Source organism: Corticium candelabrum, chromosome 5 (assembly GCF_963422355.1).
Source record: "Corticium candelabrum chromosome 5, ooCorCand1.1, whole genome shotgun sequence".
NCBI classification, from domain to species: domain Eukaryota; kingdom Metazoa; phylum Porifera; class Homoscleromorpha; order Homosclerophorida; family Plakinidae; genus Corticium; species Corticium candelabrum.
Genome location: NC_085089.1, coordinates 1,621,606 through 1,642,669, shown reverse-complemented (window position 1 = coordinate 1,642,669; position 21,064 = coordinate 1,621,606). Strand labels below are relative to the sequence as shown.

The window sequence follows — 21,064 nt, the reverse complement described above, 5'->3', positions numbered from 1 at the left end:
CAAACTGAAAGTGATCTGTACGAAAATTATAAATCTCATGCACAGGGTCACAGCAAGATTAGAGCGGAAAGGTACACAAATAACTTGGTTCTTATATCAAAGTCTCCTATTTCTTTACAATAAATTGTATGCTGGTAAATCATGTGTTAATAAAGTGGGTATGAACATTCATTGAGGTATGAACATCAACATTGACAGTACAAACTCGTAAGTGTGCCGCATTAGAGCTGAGCTGTCATTTCCATTGATAGTCATCCGTTACAAAATGTTGATGTTTCATATCTGGGCAGTGTCATACAAATCAGGTGGCTGTTTCGAAGAACTCTAAACAGGATGGCACAACATTGAACTACTGGCAGAAATAAATATTTCCTAAGAGGTGTTTTTGAGAACAGTCAAAATGAGATGATTGACCCTCCAAGCTCTGTCTAGATGGCTGCAAGACCTGTCCAGTGACTCCTGAAATACTAAACGGTTATCTACCTTTCAAATGAGATGTATCAGAACATCGCATATCATTAGGACATAACATCCGCAGTAAAGAGAAAACAGTAACCTTTGTACAGCAAAGGGAGAACTTATTGAATTGCAGACAAAGGTTAATTACATTGGCCCACATCATTAATTAGTATGGACCTCAGAAACAACTCTTACAGTGCAGTGAGACCTAAAATCATTAATTAAAGTACCAAAAGATTCAGAGAGACTTGGGGCGCTATCTACCGTACAAACATCTCTGACTACCGGCTTGTCCTACTAAACGAATAATTACTAGTAATGTACATGTTGTCTGTCCGCAATCTTGTTCTACATTTACCACACATATCATATATCGAAGATGATGATCTTACTGATTATATTATAATTTGTTTTCTAGCTAAAACTTTGAGACTTATTAGTAACATCGTAGCTACTAGTACGTCACAGTCGTATTTAGACGCATACAGAGGGTCCGAGTGTAACCGGATGCGTTTGATAATCCGATTAGTTGTAACTTAAAGCCGAGGGCGTGGACGAATAGGAAAACAGTCCCATTCCGCTGTACTTACACGCAGACTCTTCAGTGTGAAGCTCTACGGGTATGAGGTCTGTTGGTCCATTGTTCTCATGTCTCGTCAGTCTCGTCGTCTATCGTCTCACAACAACCGAAGGTAAGCAAAGGCGAGAACACGGTGTGTCACGACACGTGAAATTGCAAATACGCGTTGTGTACATGGAATGTGTAGCGACGCAAGTGGTGGTCGCAATGTCACATTATGTGTCTGTCGGTAAGACGAACGGATGTCGACCACTAGTGCATCATTTCTAACGCGATTTTACGACCATTCCACTCGTTAGCAACACCATTGCTTGTCAATTTCGAACAGGCTGGTGTATTTGATAATTAGTTGTGGTCAGGTAAGTGCATGGCTCATCTCTGCCGAGTCGCTTTGTTGTTGTTGATATCAGACGCTGTTCGAATCGTTCGCCTTTCGATCATTGCTTGCGGTCGTTTTTTCTCGGGTTGGTTCCTTGTTGGGAGACCGTGCGTCCGGTGATTTGTGGCGGCGTGTGGTGTTCCGGATACGAACTTGCGCAGGTGGGTGGGTGTTGTTGTTTCCGCCTCGAGCTCGTAGCTGTGATGACGTCGTTGCTATGCGAGGGACTAAACTCTTCTCAACTAATCGAGTGATCCAGGGGGTATCGATTTCTATCGATTTCTCGCCTATTTTGTTGGTAGAAATTGAGTAGTCGTGCTTGGTTGTTACATTCTTGTGTGATGATGTTAATTTATGCACTGTTGTGGTCACTTGTTGTGTTTTTGAAATTGCACTAAATTCGTTCTAAGAATTAGGAAATGATGTAATTGATTATTTTATGTTTTTTTATTTTTGCGGTTGCATTTATTTTGGTGAAGTATAGTAGGCTGCTGCTCTAGCTATTCTGCACAGCTGCAGGATATTTCTTGTCAATTAATTAATTAATAGTGACTACAATTTTGTCAACTTTACTGTACCCGTATAGCAATAGCACTATCCTAGAGGTTCCAGATTATTCTATAATTAGAAGTTGATGGGTGCTACCAAGTTCTGGACACTTGAGCAGTTTGTTATCCTGGAAATGAGGTTACTGGTTGGCACCATGGTGGGCAATAATACATAATAGCATGCATGCTTGTGTTACCTCAACCCTGTTAAGTGCTAATTGTAATTGAATTCAGTTTTACACACTGTAGTGAATACCAGTGGCCCTTTACTGTAGGAATAGCGAAAAGAGCCTCACCTCACATGGAAGGATTATCTGCAATTGCAGCAGTTGAGGCTAATAATGATTGTTTAGTAATCTTGACTTTGAAGTTGAAAGTGGAATATACTTATGCTATCATTTGAGTGTGTGTGTGTGTGTGTGTGTGTGTGTGTGTGTGTGTGTGTGTGTGTGTGTGTGTGTGTGTGTGTGTGTGTGTGCAAGCTTGCCTGCAGAGGGAATATAGTGGGATTTTGAAGGTCAGGCTTTTAAAAAGTGCTCATTATTCAGTAAATACCATATTTTATTGTCAAGTAAACTCCACCTTTTAATTACCGGAACTAATGTTTCTATTGCTGCATATCTTTCTTAGTTATCAGTTAGACTTTGGCAATTAATTAAGCCATGCAACACCAGTTAGGCACATTTGTCACTTGTCATGTAGACTTTACTGATACATGGAGTGGGTATGTCAATGGTCTGCTGAGGTAACTTTTACATACAGTGTAGCGTTTGCAACAAAACAAAGTCACACTGTTTGTACAATATTCACCATGTAAAGCAGAGCATAACGGCCAGTCATCGGCCCATAGCCAACCAAATGAGAAGATTGTGTGCATGACCATTTAAGACGACAAATTTGATGAAAATGGCGACTATGGCTTTGAGTGAGCGATCAATTTGAAATCCCTATTTCAGGATTGATTTGAAATCCCTATTTCAGGATCTGTAAAGTGATGTCTTTTCTTTAGGACCGTTTCATGGAGACTAGAAACAGTAAGAGTCAATCACCAAATTAGTGGACATGTATAGCATGTATGCTATAATAACCTCAAACGATAATAGATGTGGTTGAGGGAGCTATATTCAGGAGATGGAGGGACATTGGGCAGACTTTATAATTTTTTGCTTTTACACAACTATTGATTAAAGCTAAATCTTAAACACATTGAGACATTAGGACAGTAGAGAGTACTTGTAGCTTTAATTGAACACTGTGTTTTGAAACAGGCTCACTGCTCCTTCTATAGTTATAAAGTTTACTCGATTATATACTGTTGCATGTAATCTGGCATTGGTTGCTTTTTATAGATGACCTACCTTTAGTTTCATACGAACAATGGCGAGGAATGGTTAATTCGACTAAAGGCAATCAGGGATCTGGACCTAGGACTAACTTTGTGTGTTATGAGTGGAAGCAAGATTTTGGGACCAGACGTGACATTGCCCTACCTTTTACGTTTACTATACCACCTGACATGTCACTTCAGATTTACAAATACAGTGGTAGTAATAGTACTGAAGAATTTATTGGCGAAGCTAGAAACTGTGCGCCGTCAACTGCATTTGCTATTGCAATTGCCAACTGCACTGGCTTTAGTGTAAAACTTGTGGGCAAGACATGTGAGGAAAGCAAACTATCAAGCACAGTTATTACTACTTTTTACTACAGCACAAGAATGGTGTCTGAATCTCGTTTTGGTATGGTCATGTGTTCTACTACTCAAACCACAGTTGTAGTATTGATGTTTGTTTGCAGACGATTGCCAGCGTTCATCATGTGGAGATGCAGCATGTTTTAGTCTTTCTAACATCCGTATGGGTTATCGTTGCTATTGCAAGAAATGGTATAATGGGTCATGTATTCCAAGTAATTAAATTGGTTTGTTTATGCATTGTGGGATTTGCTTTAATTTATTGTTTGTGTATAGCACCTCAAGCTACTACTAAGAATGTCAATACCTGCAATTGTCCACCTAAAAATTTTCTTGGAGAGATATGCTACTTGGATGGTCACCACAACATAACTCAGTCGGATAGTCCAAAAACAACTAACGGGATTGTACAAACACCATCACCTTTTGCTACAGCTAGATCTGTTACTGCAACTAAACCTTCTGCAAGTACTTCAAAAGGTGAAAGTGGGGGTAGTTCAGTACCTATAGCAGCAATTGCAGCTGGTTTAGCCGGTGCTATTGTCATCATATTGGTGGTTGTTGTGATAATCATACTTTATCGTCGTCGGTTAAAACAATCGGAGAGCAGTCGACAGGCATCTGAAAGTAGGACTTCATAGTTAGTCTGATTGCAGGTTGTTTGAGGCTGGATTGTGCTGTGAGTAGATCAATCTGTTTCAAAGTCACAATCTAAATGGAATGCTGACTACAAAACTGCAACTAGGGAAGGAATCAGCAGACATATTTCTATGACATCGGTAATGGCCGATGGCAACCAACAATCCAATCAGGAGAAAATGATAAATAGTGATATGGATAATCATTATGCCTATCCGTATGTGGTTGGGACTATCCCAAAGCCGTTTAATGTTAGTACATCTTGTTACATATACATGTAATAGCATACTGATATAATAAATGAATGTACGATTTTAGACGTATGATAGTCCTGAACCTGTTGCAATTCAAGAAGAACCGTTTTGGCAACCCGGGAAAACCATAGAGAAATTATACGCTCAATTTGAGGGAAAACGATTTAGGATGTTACATCAGTTTGATGTTCAGTTGGAGAAAGAGATTGGCTCAGGGTTTGTCACACATTTTCACTTAATTACAACACCAATTTTATACTCCATTACTTTTTGTTTCAGAGAGTTTGGCACCGTAGCTAAAGGATTTTGGAAGGTAATAAAATGCCATTGTTTGTCTTAGTCATTTGTCATCAGAGGTGTATGCTTCACGATGTAATAGACTCCTCATGGATTAGCAGTCGTTGCTGTGAAAACTTTGAATTCAGAATCATCTGAAGACAGAGTTCGTTTCTTGCGCGAAGCAGCAATAATGGGCCAATTCAAGCATAAGAATGTAGTAGATCTGAAGGGTGTTGTACTACAAGGAGAGCCAGTATGTCTCACATGTTCCTCCTTCGTAAAATTATTACTGAAATGAGTTTTGTGTTTTGCCTTCTATTGTCTGACTATAGCTGATGATTGTTCTAGAGTTTATGACACACGGTGATTTGAGGGAGTATTTGCAACCTATTCGGTAGCGTAGCCGTTGCTAGTTAACATACAGAAAGGGCTCTTACGTGTGATTTCTTGTTGTTAGAGAGAGTGGTCAATGTTGTGTCGAAGGTTACAACAAGACATTGCTGAGAATGTCTCGTGAGATTGCGTGTGGTATGAATTACTTATCAAAGAAAGGTTTTATTCACAGGGTTAGTTAATGGTTATATGTATTCTGTGCTGTTAGTGATAATCTGTCTTACGTTTGAACAGGACTTAGCTGTTAGAAATGTGTTGTTGGATCGTTCTCTTACTTGCAAGGTATATATAGTGTCGGATAATGTAGTGTTGCAAAGTTCTAGACGACAGGAACTTTTTAACTGATAATTGTGCAGATTGGGGACTTTGGACTTGCACGAGATTTAACGCATAGTGATTACTACATGACTCAAGGTGGACGCTTGCCTATTCGTTGGACAGCACCCGAGGTATAGTTGCAGACGTTTAATTTAGAAGGTTTGTGATAAGCATTGTGTTAATTAATTAATGAATCACAGGCAATTGTGTATCGAAAGTATTCTAATGCTAGTGATGTGTGGGGCTATGGTATTGTGTTGTATGAACTGTTTACTGTTGGTGAACGACCGTATGGCTATGTGTGGAGCAATAATTTTGTGATGGAGTCTCTACAGAAAGGATACAGGTTATCGCCTCCACCGGGGTGTTCATTGCCTATGTATCGACTCATGATAAATTGTTGGTACGATACCATCTCATCTAGCTCAAAGTTGGATTTTCAATTAACAATAAGTTTTGTGATAGGCATCCAGACCATCATCGACGCCCTACATTCAATGATATTTGCTTGATTCTTGACGTCGATGAGGAACAACTGTTAACAAATCGTCCTACAGATGAACCTATTCGAGGAAACTTAGGAGATCCCATTGACTCTCTAGTTGACTTATATATGGATTTACAAACAACTTATCAGAAAAAGAAGAACTCTTTGTAATGGTGAAGTTAACAGAACTGGACAAAATTAATTGAAGAGATGACTTCTGTTTGATGTGGTACACGGGCGATAGAAATTTATTCTGTGTGACATGTCATATGTGTCTGATTAATGAACTCCTTATCCTTCTTTTGTATATTCTTTAGAGACTTACTTATCCAAGCAATGGTGTAGTAGAAAAATTAGTTTTTGCATTTTCTGGTATAAGTGGTAGAGCAGAATGATTAGAGGTTTCAAATTGGACTAAATATGGAGTGAGTACATTCTGGCATATATGACGCACTTTTTGTTTACGCATAATGCACTTTTTGTTTAATTAACCATAGACAACGGGTGTCTTAGAAAATATTGGCATGAAAAGGGGTGTTTAGCTGTATGGCTCACACAGTCTTCAAGTTACCTGATTGTGTGCTAGTCAAATTGATGTGGTGTACAGTACAAGTCAAAAAGCCTGGTAAATGCTATAGTAGCATATACGTCTAACTGCTCTCTGATTTAAAATGATGAAATGGGTTTGATTGTATTACAATGGAGCTAGGCTTAATTGTACCTTGCAAAAAATGTAATGTTGAGCCTCAGTGAGGTAGACCTACCATAGATTAGATCATGTTTTTTTACGTAGGATGAATACTTACTGCGAAATTGTATGGTAGTGGTTATCTATTTGGGTCGGGCATTGATATATGACAGCTTGATTTCAATTCTTTTCGTATGTATCTAGAGTCATGCAGTGTACTTGTAGGTATGTTTGCTCTTGTGGCTGTACTACTTTTGTAGACTTTTCCTAGAATCGATTAGGTTGGAGTCCATACCTGTGAAGCATACTTTGAATTGATGACTGAATCAAGCCAGTGTGCATTAATAGTTTTAGTACAGTATGGCTTCGTTGGAGTAAGGTCATGAGGACTCTATCCTGACAATGCCTATCTGGACTAATCAGAGTGTTGACTCACTGCAATAATATTCTTCTGTTTTGGTGGGTTTCTGCATGCTGCATTATTAGACAAAGTGTTGCTGAATTAATTAAGCCAAAGCATTTGTATCTCGCTTCTTGAAATTAGTAGGATTGTTTCAAATCAAAGGTTGTGGGTGGCAGTTAATTGCGTCAGACGAGCAATGTGTGTGGCTAGGCAGACCTATTATTTACTTACTATGACAACAATTGCAAGAAGACTGTTTGACGTGTATGTATGCGCTGCTCCCTTACAAGTGCGATGTAAGACATGCAGTGCCAGATCTGCATCAACTGATTTCATGTATTTATAATTGACATATATCTAGCTATAGCTATAGAGATGAATGCATGCCATACTACAAGAATAGCAGTGTTTTGCAAATTTGACTTCAGGGGCAACGTTTACGTGATTTCTATAGATAACCCTACATCAGTTATAATGTTATTTGCACTAGGTAAGTGTTATACGGTCGCCTAAAGTACATATTCTCGCGTAGCCAGACCATCCCCGCCTACATACTTCCGGCGAGAGATAGTCTAGTCTGGGGATATGCCTATACAAGTCTTGTTCTGCGCTCCCCACGAATCGTGGGGATAAAGACCTCTTTATAGATAGCAGGAGGTCTAAGTAGGTGTCACGCAATCGCATTCCGCTCATTTCGATTGTTTTGATTAAGGTCATGTTGGTGAACATACACTATTAGATAGTCTTTCTTCGACCTGTAGACCTTGAACTACTGTCTTGTTGCATGCAGGACGTATGTTTTGTGGCCAAATTGTCCGTGAGGCTGTGCTTTTTCATCGATCGACGTCTGATTTCTATATCTATTGTCTTGATCTTGTGAGTCTGATGTAAGCATGGGACGTGCTTTTGTTTAGTCATGACGCTCTTTCGCCGTCCGTTAGTCTTATTCAGTTGCTGCTCGTTTTAGCGTGTTGTTTGAATGCAGAGTGCCGCTATAGCGCCTTGTGTTCTTACTAAATGTATTTGTCTGACGTGTCGAGGGACTAATAATATAAAACGCCTCTCGATCAAGCAGCATGATTATCGTGGCTGTGGGAATTCACGCTTTATTTTGTCTCGTTATTGCGCTACTGTGTTCAACACGCTATTCAAAGTCCACAAGATTGACGAACGAATGTCTTCTCTTTGTTACTAGGACGTCCGTTCACAGGCATACATCTTTGCTAGTAATAACAATTGTAACGAACCAGTAATTAGCACACGCGAGACGAGCGGAATGCGATTAAGCAAAACCTACGTAGACCTCCTGCTATCTATAAAGTGGTCTATATCCCACGATTCTTGGGGAGCGCAGAACAAGAATGGATTTAGGTATATCCCCAGACTATCTCTCGCCGAAAGAATGTAGGCGGGGATGGTCTGGCTACGCGAGACTATATAGTAGAACCGTGTACAGTAGCTGCGCAGGTGTGTCAGACCTCGCCGCCCTCAACGCACAATCCGTGCGCGCAACCGCCGCATTGCGCGATATAGTACGTAGAAAGTTTCAGACAAGGGGCTACAAAACTTGGGGTGTCCTTTGTGAAGGATAGTTAGACTGTAGACTAGCAGTAACTGTCTAGGCCGTTCCACTAGACAAACGACCCACCACGTGCACACTTTTATATAGTTAGAGAAGAAACATTCTGTAATCTACTAGTAGACTAGCCTCGACACTAGGCCTCTCTTTGCTTTTGGTGGTCCGACCGCGCGAGGATAGCAACGGGATTGTATCACGTGATGTTCTTTCCGAAGAGAACAACACGTGATACAGTCCCGGCTCTGGTCACGTTGCTATCCTCGCGCGGTCGGACCACCAAAAGCAAAGGGAGGCCTTTAGTGTCGAGGCTACTAGTAGACTCCTGTTTGGGACTCTGCTATCTATTTGGCTCCAAACTGGGGCATGTCCCCCAGTGCCCCGTTTCCTCAGTGCCCCAGTCTGGATCCGCTTCTAAACCTTCGTGATTAGTAGTATATGTATATTGACTGGCACCAAGCCATACCTTGTCCTAGAGACTCTAGTGACTTGTTGAATGGACGGTTACGTAATTGGTACCGCTGAATTAATTAAATTTTTATTACAAAATGTACTAAATGCATCCGCTATCTATTTGCTTACCGCTGTGTTAGCGTACTATTTACTTTAAAATTTTAGTATACGTCCACTATTTCTAAAAATTATGATTAAAATTAATTACATTTTAGTATTTGACAAAGAGGCGTGTGGGAGAATGACTGACTACGGTATCGACGTTGACCAGCCTGTTAGCGGAAGCTCGCGATCCTAAAAAATTGTGCGTCAAATTTCATTTGAACAACTTTCATCTAGTTGTGCCATCAACGCCTGCTTGTCGAGGGATGCTTTAATTAAAGGTGGGGAGTGGCCTGGCTCTTTGCGGCTGCTCGGTGCGAAGAGCGACGAGCGATGTTCGACTGATCAAGCAAGCGTATAAGAATGGTAACTCATTGTTCTATCTTATATCTCTGTGCTCGTTTTATCTAAACACACTATCCGCCACTCTCCCTGTCGATCAATCGACATCAACAACCGATGCGCAACACAACATTGAGACCACAGATTCTTCCTAGATGTTTGCACTCGTGAAGGAAATTGACGTCGCGATGCGAGGAAGAGATTTTGTCGTTTTTTTGATTTATAGCGGTTTGGGCGAGCAGTTGTACACGCGTGCACGTGCCTAGAATGTCAGCTGTGAATCACCAGACGCGGACACTGTCACAGCACCCTCTCGATTTGAGACAGCGCCGCGTGCATCGGTTTGTCTATTGAACTCGTGCATGTCTAGAAACGACTAGTAGGCAAGAAGAGGCAAGTATACAGTGTATAGAGAACAAGCTGTAGGTATTGAGATGCATGGTATCTATTACTGTCTGTGTGTGTGTTACCTATGCGTCTGGATATCTCGGTAGTTGTCTCTAGTATTTCTGTTGTGTGATCGTAGCAATGCTGCCGTACCCGGCGTAACTGCACACGTCAGTTCAATTCGCTTTACGGTTGCTAAATTATTTGGTGTAGTAACGACGTGTTTTGTCCGCACAGCGTGTGTATGCAAATCACAGTCTTCACCTACAGATGGTCAGCATTAATACCAACTAAAAGATATTTGAGAGCAAGTAAACATGTATGGCGTATGTATACTCAGATTGTCAGAAATGTCCAACGAAAACTTTTTGCAGTACAACGACTCGCCCTACAAGACCCGGTTTGCTCTCTTGGACATTGTATTTCTCCATTTACTTGTGTTATCTCTATTTTAGGGTATAGAGAGATGTCGTCGCATCTGACTGTTACCACTGGAGGACGTGAGAAAGAAGGAGTAGCCATTGGTGCTCTTATCTCGGCAGGAACGGCCGCTTTTGTTCTTCTCGTTGTGCTAGTTTTGTGTATCGTATTGTATCGACGACTACATCGGACAGACGCATCGAATGGTATAGACCCTATGTCACTATACTGTGTTATTCCGTTAGGTGGTAAGTTGAGAATATGAACAGAGGCGAATGATTCATCAAGAGACTGTGGCACTCACGTCGAAAATCCGGGTTATGGCAAGATTAAAGCTCAGCCTTCCGTCCCGTATGATTCCGACAGCGGCAGTGATTTGGATGACAGCCCAGCGGTACCGCAACCGCAACCCGCCGTTCACCACGCCAGTCATCCGCGGTACCAATATCAGTTACGTTCGGGCGATTCGAGCAGCAAGCAGGAGAGCTCCATTGGTCATGTCGACGCAGTAATTGCTGCATTATAAACTTCGTTTTCGATGTACATTGGTAATGGTGACGTTTACATTTCACAGGCATGGAATACGACGGATGACGCCGACGGCGAAAAGCCGTCAGCCTTTTGGCAGCCCGGTAAAACGCTTAGTGAACTGTTTGCCCAATTCGAGAGAAAGCAGTTTCGAAGACTTGTACGCGCGCAACTGAAACTCGACGACAGAGTCATCGGTGACGGGTAGGACAAATTGTATGTCGAACTGTGAGTATGGTATGTAAGCACTGCACTTGCTGGTATTTTGTATAGCGAGTTTGGAAAGGTCCAGACAGGTACACTAAAGGTCAAGCTGGCTGTTGCAAATATTAAGAAACTAGCAAACCTTGTAACAATAAATCAGATACTAAATTAAAAACATTTCGGTAGTTGAATACTTTGTTATTATAACTCAAATTATAATGAATGTGGAATTGTGATTGTATATGATTTAATGCAGACGGTAGATAAAACAGTGACCGTCGCCGTAAAGTTGGCAAAATCCAACTGTTCGACTGACGACAAAATTCGATTTATGCGAGAAGCGGCGATTATGGGACAGTTCAAACACAAAAACATACTCTATCTCTACGGAGCTGTACTGCAAGGAGATCCGGTACAGAATAAAACAAAAGAGTACACTTGTGTTGATATATACAAGTAACAAACAATCTATGTGCTATAGATGATGATGGTAATGGAAATGATGTCTAGTGGTGACCTGAAGACTTACCTAGGATTACTACAGTGAGTTCCTCAAATAGAATACGAGTTAAAACAGAATTCTTAAGGTTTTAATTTAGAGAAAAGGTTGATGAAAACACGGAAAGAGAATGTGTAAAGATGTGTCGAGACATTGCATGCGGAATGGAGTATCTTTCAAAAAAGTCATTTGTTCATCGGGTTTGATGATTAAATCGGGTATTTTGTAAGTCTAAATAGACTTTTGCGATACAGGATCTTGCTGCTAGAAACGTTTTGATGGACAGCAACAAGACATGCAAGGCATGTTGAGTGAGGTAGAGATAGTTTTGTGTGAGTTGCTGATCATAGTGTTCCGGATCTAGATTGGAGACTTCGGTCTTGCTAGAGACCTGATCAGTAACAATTACTACTTTAGTCAAGGAGAGAGATTTCCACTACGCTGGACCGCACCGGAAGTCAGTCGGTGTTTCACGCACACGCACACGCACACCACACACACACACACACACACACACACACACACACACACACACACACACACACACACACACACACACACACACACACACACACACACACACATGAAATAAACTAATTGTCGTCGATCAGGCCGTTCGTCGCGGCAAATACTCGACTGCCAGCGACGTGTGGAGCTACGGCATCGTGCTCTACGAGATCTGGTCTCTCGGCAAGCGACCGTACGGTACCGAATGGAGCAACGACTATGTGGTACAACGCATAAACAGCGGCTACCGCATGCCGCCTCCGCCCGGTTGCCCCCGACCAATCTACCAGCTGATGATCGACTGCTGGTCAGTAACAATGCGAAACACTAATTTATACAAAATTATTAATTTTTTGTCTGCATGATTAGGCATCCTGACCATCACGGACGGCCTACTTTTAAAAACATTGTGGAGAGTCTTGAGAGAGGAGTTATGTTCGGCTTAGTGCACAAGGACAGAAGAGGTGCGCATGCCTGGCAGGATGCGCTCGGAGACCCGCTCGATGGCGCGGAACGAAAGTATGCCGATCTACAGGCTGTCTATCTTACCGGTCGACTAGGCGAGCAATAAGAGTAGCTACACTGTGGCTGTGACTAGAGCTTTTGGAAACAGACTATATACTAAGCATGCGCGCACCGTATGAGCGAATAATTAGTCCCGGTGTATCACTATGAAATGAAAACTGAAATCGTCTCGAGTTGCAGTACGGAGAAATCGAACATCTGAGGCGCCTGTAGCAATTAGTGTCTCTGGAATTACAAATCGTTGCGTACTTAATTAATTAATTAATTAATTATTAAATAATTGTTTAACTGTCGTAATGTTGCGTCGTTTGCTAGTAAACTATCGCATTTGTTAATTTCAACTTTGTGGAATGCACGGCCGTTGCATGGCCGTTGCATTGCCTTACATATGATAAAGACATGTATCGTTTTAAAAAATATATATTTAATTATATATTAAACTGTATTATGTATGTATAGTTATTATATACTATACTATAGTACGCCACCTCCCGCTTCAGTATGTCTACGTGTATGTCTATATCCGTGATTTACGTTTTCTCAGTGTCTATGTGTAAACGAGCAAATTTAATTAACTTAAATTGCTACTACCCATAAGGCGGGTCTTGCTAATATTATATTATATTATAGGCAGTGTTGTGCAATATACATAGCTACAGACTAAATTATATGTTGACTCACTTTCCCAATGATCAAGATTAAGTTTCACTAGTCACTGTGCAATAACGAAACTTGCTCAATCTAATCATTTCCTGCTTTCATATCGAGGTGAAGTCATTCCTCTGTAAGAGCTGTGGTCGAGCTGTCTATAGTGCGCCAGACACGATGTGGACATTGTGTGCGCTCGTGAGTAGTCTCACACTCTCTTGTGTCATCCACTCAAGGACTCAAGTCGCCAACGGTACCGTAGAGAGACCGCGCACGCGTACGGATCCGATACAGACAAACAACTTGCGTGCATGCAACAGATTCGCTGTTTTCTAAACATACAATCTTGCGATCAGCATGCAGTGAATCAAATTGAATCGTGGACGTCGTGCGGGGAATGTCCGACATCTATACCGCAGCGATAATTTCGATGTCTTACCTCAGCTAGCCGTCTGTTGCATTCCGAATGTCTAACTTCCGTGTGTGTTTATCTGCATCTGTCCGTTCGTCTATGTTTAGTATACGTTTGCGTGTTGTTCGTTTTCTCTTACAAAGAGACGAAATCCGTGCGTATCTAGGCATCTTTTATTGCGCTTGCAGTCGGTTTCATTGTCTAATTTGTTGCTTTGCTTTTTCAACTGCAAAGGACAAACTGAAACTATTATGGAGGAGTCATCGAGTGTACAAGAGTCATCGAGTGAACAGGAGCCATCGGATAGCACGACTCACTTGTTGACCTTCAAGCCAACTGCTACCCTCCAATATGCAAGCGCAGCTGCTACAACTACAAGAATCGTCGATAATTGTAAGAGTAATATCCGTCAACAAGCTATAATAATTAAGTATTTGGTGTTACCATGTCAACTACAACGTCTGTATACTCTCTGTATAACTGTTGTTGTAGACAGACCAACCAAGAAAGCATTAGATGATTCGGATGCTACTAAATACACAAGCTTCCATCAGTCAACGAGGTCGTCTGTGTTGCCAGCCACTAGTGCGGCTGTAGAGACAACAACCATTCGAGCCTCAGATGCCGATCTCAATCTTAAGAGGGAAAACGAAAATTCGAAAAATGCGAATGCAAAAATTGCGACTGCTTGCAGTTGTGTGTTGCTTGCAGTTCTGATTATAACGTTGATTGTGTACTACAAACGAGCTCAATGTCGTCGTTACACGTGCCAGAAGAAACCAACAGGTACAATCATTTTGTATACATTCTAGTTATGTATTGTTACCATTGTCTTTGAATAAATTTTTAATTAAATTGTGTATTTTTGTAGAACAACAAGAAGAAGATCACTATTACAGCACCATCGATTGTGATCGTTTACGTTCAACAACATTTCGTAAGGTCAGCGTTGCCGTACAGCAAGAGAACGACTACCTAGAACCGCAACCTTTGACTCGTAATGGGTCGTACGAGAGAGATGATAGACAAGAACAACTGTATGCTGAGACGTACGAGATGTTGGAAGCGTACGGTACGAAACCGACGGCGAACGATTACTCTCGTCCTAGAGGTGCTTTGGGTAGTGGTTTGCAGGACGCGATGGTTGACGTGAGTGCAGTGTGTGTGTGTGTGTGTGTGTGTGTGTGTGTGTGTGTGTGTGTGTGTGTGTGTGTGTGTGTGTGTAGTGGTGTGTTTTCGTGTGTGTTTTCGTGTGTGTGTGTGTGTGTGTGTGTGTGTGTGTGCGCGCGCGTGTGTGTGTGTGTGCGTGTGTGTGTTTATTTATTACTAAAAGTTGTCTGCTAAGGTGACTCTAGTATGTATACACGTATGTGAAATAATACAGTTACCTGTAGACCTAAAATACACAAATCAGTAGCATTGATCCGGCCGTTACGTGCGAAAATGATTCACTGTCCTTTTGTGTGCTTAGAGTCTTGAGATAGCCAGTACCAAGAGTTCATTTGCGGTTGCAAAAGCAGAACCAGATAACGTGCGCAAGGGAAGCAGCTATCACATACAAATTTTTTTACTATACGTATGGGCGCGAGGCTACGTACTCCTTTGAGTTCCACCGATTACGCGGTACCGATATCAGTGCGATATCTCGCGCGGGTCTGGCACCTCAGGGTTAACGGATGTGGTTCTCTCCTGGCGACTCGTGCCAGGACTTATGTTATGGTCTCAGCAGTAGACAACAGTATGGCGACGTATCAAATATGCTCTGAAAGCGTTTTGAGGGGTGGGACAAGCTTAAGAACGTACAATACCTCAAATCGTTGAAAACACGTGCAGAGAAAGCACCCTGACAAGTTTAGGCTGCTGGAGGATTCAGACAAGAAGTGTAGACAAGACAAGCGGCAGTCAACGATTAAAGAAGCGATGCAGAAGGAGCAACAGTACAGTAGAAACTTCAATCATCCTGAAATGTCAGTATTGGTATCGGTACCGCATATATACATACATACATATATATATATATATATATATATATATATATATATATATATATATATATATATATATATATATATATATATATATATATATATATAGGTATGTATGTATATATAGTCAGTGTTTCCTGCAATACAATTTATGAGTTCTTGGTCGCAAGATCGGAAATCTGGTTGCAAGCCAGGAGTTGGGGTCCCTAGTAGAAAGCGGAAGTGACGTTATTCAGACCTCTTTGTCACACGTATACATACAGTTTACATGCGTTTAATTAATCATTATATTTATTGCCAGATGTAGGCTATACAGTATGTTAGGTCTAGTTTTGATTTGAAGCGGACTGCCATCACCACTTGACTTCATATCTGTAGAAGAAAATATATTAATTAATAAAAGTATGAAAAGTTCAAAACTGATCTACTCTGTCACGTGACCGGCCAAATTAATATAGTGGTCGGAAGTCGAGGGTTGCCTAAGAAAAACCCTGGGTATCAATTGGTCCATGGAAATCAAGGTATTGGTGTCAGTACAGGTTGTAATGGCAAAACTTGGTATCGTTGGAACACTACTGGCAGTGGGTGAGTCCCTTTCTTTCATTAGTGGTGGACCACGCCTTTTGAAAAAGAGGGGATTGTACCCCTTAACCCCCTTAACTCCACCTGGATCCGGGCCTGGTGATCTGTGATTCATGTCTGTACAATCGAGCATGTCTGAAGAATTTTAGTGTTTGTAGATAACCGGCTCTTGAAATTAAGTTATTGACATTTACAGACGATTGAAGAGAACTTATACTGGGAGCCGGCCACGACAGTTGAAACACTCTACGCACAACTCGACGAGACATCAATGTTTGTTCACATTGAAAGATCATCGCTTGCACTCAATGAAGAGATAGGCTCCGGGTAAGCACAATAGTGTTTAGTGATCAATGTGTCAATCATTGAAAATAAGTCAACTTAGTCGACTAATTGATTGATTAACTGATTGATTGATACACATATGATTACCATATGTAGTCAAATTTGCTACTAATTTTGCATATTAATTAACATTAATTAATTAATTAATTAACAATATATTTTAGTAATAAAGGTACTTGATAACTGATTTGTATGACAGACAGTTTGGGAGTGTGTCAAGAGCTACATGGACGGTAGGAATGACTCAATAAAATGTCGTGAATGATAACATGTTGTCTTTGTGTGCGTCTTCTAGAACTCTGGCCGGACGGCTGTTGTTGCTGTTAAGATATTGCATTCCGAATCGAGTGAAGAGAGAGTTCGATTTCTTCAAGAGGGCGTCATCATGGGACAGTTCCAACATAAGCATATCGTGTCTCTTTGTGGAGTCGTTCTCGAAGGACAACCAGTAAGCAAATTAACACATTAACATAATGTATTTGAGGTGTGTTATATTTACTAATTTATTTATTATTTATTATTTATTGATTTATTAATTAATTAATTTATTGATTTATTTATTAATTTATTTATATATTTATTGATTGACTGATTGATTGATTGATTAATTTATTGATTGATTTATTTAAATTATATATTTATTTATTAATTGATTGATTGATTGATTGATTGATTGATTTTAATGATTTATTTATTTATTTTAATTATTTTTTGATTGATCGGTTTGTTTATTGATTTATTGATTTATTTATTATTTATTGATTGATTGATTGATTGATTGATTTATTGATTGATTTATTGATTTATTTATTTATTTATTTATTTTAAATATTTATTTCTTTATTTATTATTTATTTATTTATTATTTATTTATTTATTGATTGATTGATTGATTTATTGATTTATTTATTTAATTATTTATTGATTAATTTATTTATTGATTGATTAATTTATTTATTGATTTATTTGTTTATTTATTTATTGATTTATTTAATTATTTATTTATTTATTTATTTATTGATTGATTGATTGATTTATTGATTTATTTATTGATTTATTTTAATTATTGATTTATTTATTGATTTATTATTTATTTATTTATTTATTATTTATTTATTGATTGATTGATTGATTTATTTATTTATTTTAATTATTTATTTATTTATTGATTGATTGATTGATTTTAATGATTTATTTATTTATTTTAATTATTTTTTGATTGATCGGTTTATTTATTGATTTATTGATTGATTTATTATTTATTTATTTATTTATTTATTTATTTTAATTATTTATTGATTGATTTATTTATTGATTGATTAATTTATTTATTGATTTATTTGTTTATTTATTTATTAATTTATTTAATTATTTATTGATTGATTTATTTATTTATTTATTTATTTATTGATTTATTTATTGATTGATTTATTTATTTATTTATTTATTGATTGATTTATTTATTGATTGATTTATTTATTTATTTATTTATTTTAATTATTTATTTATTTATTTATTTATTTATTATTTATTATTTATTTATTATTTATTTATTGATTGATTGATTGATTTATTGATTTATTTATTTTAATTATTTATTGATTAATTTATTTATTGATTGAATAATTTATTTATTGATTTATTTGTTTATTTATTTATTGATTTATTTAATTATTTATTTATTTATTTATTTATTGATTGATTGATTTATTAATTTATTTATATATTTATTGATTGACTGATTGATTGATTGATTAACTTATTGATTGATTTATTTAAATTATTTATTTATTTATTTATTTATTGATTGATTTTAATAATTTATTTATTTATTTTAATTATTTTTTGATTGATCGGTTTATTTATTGATTTATTGATTGATTTATTATTTATTGATTTATTTATTTATTTATTTTAATTATTTATTGATTGATTTATTTATTGATTGATTAATTTATTTATTGATTTATTTGTTTATTTATTGATTGATTTATTTAATTATTTATTTATTTATTTATTTATTTATTTATTTATTGATTTATTTATTTATTTATTTTAATTATTTATTTATTTATTTATTTATTATTTATTTATTTATTATTTATTTATTTATTGATTGATTGATTGATTTATTGATTTATTTATTTTAATTATTTATTGATTAATTTATTTATTGATTGAATAATTTATTTATTGATTTATTTGTTTATTTATTTATTGATTTATTTAATTATTTATTTATTTATTTATTTATTTATTTATTGATTGATTCATTAATTTATATCTTTCTACTACAAGTACCGGTTTTGTTTCTTTGTGAACAGATCATGGCAGTGTTGGAGTACATGGCAAACGGGGATGTCAGACAATACTTGCAGTTCATTCGGTACAGTGTTACACGTTTTATGCTTTATATATATATATACATATACATATATGTCTTATATATATATATATATATATATATATATATATATATATATATATATATATATATATATATATATGTCTTATATATATATATATATATATATATATATATATATATATATATATATATATGTCTTGTCTGTACTTGTGTCTGTCTGTCTGTCCGTCCGTTCGTTCATCTGCCTATCTGTTTGTCTGTCTGGCTGTCTGTTTCTTTGTCTGTGTGTTTATGTGTCAGTCTGTCTGTACGTATGTGTGTATTTGTCTGTCTGTCTGTCTGTCTGTTACTGTAAATGCATTTGTGTGCATGGGTGTGTGGGTGTGCACATGCGTGATATAGTAGTGTACATTAGCCTCGAACTTCCAGACCAGACCAGCATGCTCTCTGGTCTGGAAGTTCGAGGCTAAGTGTACATGTACATAGATTTATGCATGCATATGTGTATTCACATAGTTGTTTGCAATAACAGATGTATCTGTAAATGCATATCCAGACATACATTCAAATATGCTCAACACCATTAATTAATTAATCAATTTAGACACAATGGTCTCGATCAATTTGACAATCTGGCAAGTCGTCTGCTAAACATGGCAAGAGAGATCGCAGAAGGCATGAAGTACTTATCAAAAAAGTGTTTCATTCACAGAGTAAGTACAAATGTGATATTTCCATACATTAATATTAATTAATTAATCTTATTGCCAGGATCTAGCGGCACGAAACGTCATGTTAGATGATCAGTTGACTTGCAAGGTGCTGCATCATGATGTAACCGATTTTAATTAACCGGATATCGTTATGTGCCATTTTGAAATTAAACAGATTGGTGACTTTGGAATGTCACGTGACCTTGCGGAAGACACGTACTACATTACTCACGGTGGAAAGATACCGATCCGATGGACAGCACCAGAGGTATAGCCATTGAGCTCGATTTCCATTCTCTTTGGGTTCGAATCTAATTCATTAGGCCATTCAAACTACATTTCATATACATTCGGAAATGTACATCCGGAAATGTACATCCGGAAATGTACATCCGGAAATGTACATCCCCGATGTACATCCGGGAATGTACATTCGGAAATAAACAAAAGCCAGGCGAGACTGGCAGACGGGCAACACATTTTCTACTTATAATTTAATTTTAGTCACAGGCTCACAGCTTTAGTATATTTAAAAGTGACTACACGCTATAACGAGAACCATGCGGATGTTGGCAGCTGCGGCGGATATCGAGATGGATACGTGACAACATGGCGGCTGGCGCATGCGCAGATGTAGAGGGGCATAAGGCGGGAGGTTGGGACAGCATGTAGTTTGTATGGCCTTACTTGAACTCGACTTTGTATACATACAGGCTGTAGTTTATAAGAAATATTCGACGGCCAGCGACGTGTGGAGTTATGGTATCGTGTTGTACGAGATGTGGACGATTGGAGAAAAGCCATACGGGTATTCTTGGTCAAACAATGACGTCATCGAAATGCTAGAGAAAGGCTACCGATTGTCGCCTCCCCCGGGATGCTCGCGTCCCGTATACGAACTAATGATTTCGTGTTGGTACGTGTGGCACAATAATTCCATTTTTTACGTTTGAATATGCTTCTGTAGGCATCCCGACCATCACCAACGACCGAGTTTTCATGACGTCACAGTACGACTTGCTGCATCAAACGATGGTCTGTTGTCTAATAGAGCGACGTCGGAACCTATTCGAGGTTGTCTTGGTGACTGTCTTGATGATGCAGCAGGGACGTACTTAGATTTGCAGGAAACGTATTCGAAGGTCAAATAATTTCGAGCGACTCGAGTTGACTGGACAAGCAGCTAGAGCTGTAACAATACTAGAGTATCAATTTGATGTTCCATACGTAACTATCATTACTACATGTATGTGTGGGTAGTAATCAGTAGTGATTGGAGATTGTACTGCCATAGTATGGTGGGTAGGTCTAGATAGCCGCTTCACCAGACTCACGTGAGCCTGGCAGT

The 21,064-nt window shown here is 38.2% G+C and overlaps 3 protein-coding genes across 3 annotated transcripts; all 3 read left to right on the top strand.

Annotated features, from left to right (window-relative positions):
- Window positions 1-1,050: 1,050 nt before the first annotated feature.
- On the top strand, window positions 1,051-12,837 carry LOC134179250 (uncharacterized). The gene is made up of 29 exons (XM_062646105.1): window positions 1,051-1,151; window positions 3,316-3,705; window positions 3,764-3,874; window positions 3,936-4,286; window positions 4,347-4,549; window positions 4,617-4,768; window positions 4,832-4,865; window positions 4,932-5,084; window positions 5,164-5,225; window positions 5,289-5,397; window positions 5,459-5,506; window positions 5,581-5,673; window positions 5,743-5,945; window positions 6,008-6,199; window positions 9,602-9,617; window positions 10,120-10,150; window positions 10,218-10,253; window positions 10,321-10,380; window positions 10,436-10,606; window positions 10,670-10,908; window positions 10,975-11,132; window positions 11,202-11,235; window positions 11,389-11,544; window positions 11,614-11,675; window positions 11,732-11,831; window positions 11,886-11,933; window positions 11,996-12,088; window positions 12,243-12,445; window positions 12,508-12,837. The coding sequence occupies exons 1-29, from the start codon at window positions 1,082-1,084 to the stop codon at window positions 12,707-12,709; spliced, it is 3,780 nt and encodes a 1,259-aa protein (XP_062502089.1). The 5' UTR covers window positions 1,051-1,081; the 3' UTR covers window positions 12,710-12,837.
- Window positions 12,838-14,168: 1,331 nt separating this feature from the next.
- On the top strand, window positions 14,169-16,886 carry LOC134180647 (uncharacterized). The gene is made up of 5 exons (XM_062647842.1): window positions 14,169-14,205; window positions 14,303-14,509; window positions 14,595-14,872; window positions 16,487-16,617; window positions 16,835-16,886. Exons 1-5 carry the CDS (start codon window positions 14,169-14,171, stop codon window positions 16,884-16,886), a joined length of 705 nt encoding a protein of 234 aa, XP_062503826.1.
- A 58-nt stretch (window positions 16,887-16,944) lies between these two features.
- Window positions 16,945-21,051, top strand: LOC134179303 (ephrin type-A receptor 8-like). Its single transcript, XM_062646167.1, has 7 exons — window positions 16,945-17,083; window positions 18,960-19,021; window positions 19,608-19,716; window positions 19,775-19,822; window positions 19,892-19,984; window positions 20,430-20,632; window positions 20,684-21,051. Exons 1-7 carry the CDS (start codon window positions 17,021-17,023, stop codon window positions 20,865-20,867), a joined length of 762 nt encoding a protein of 253 aa, XP_062502151.1. The 5' UTR covers window positions 16,945-17,020; the 3' UTR covers window positions 20,868-21,051.
- The last annotated feature ends 13 nt before the right edge of the window (window positions 21,052-21,064 follow it).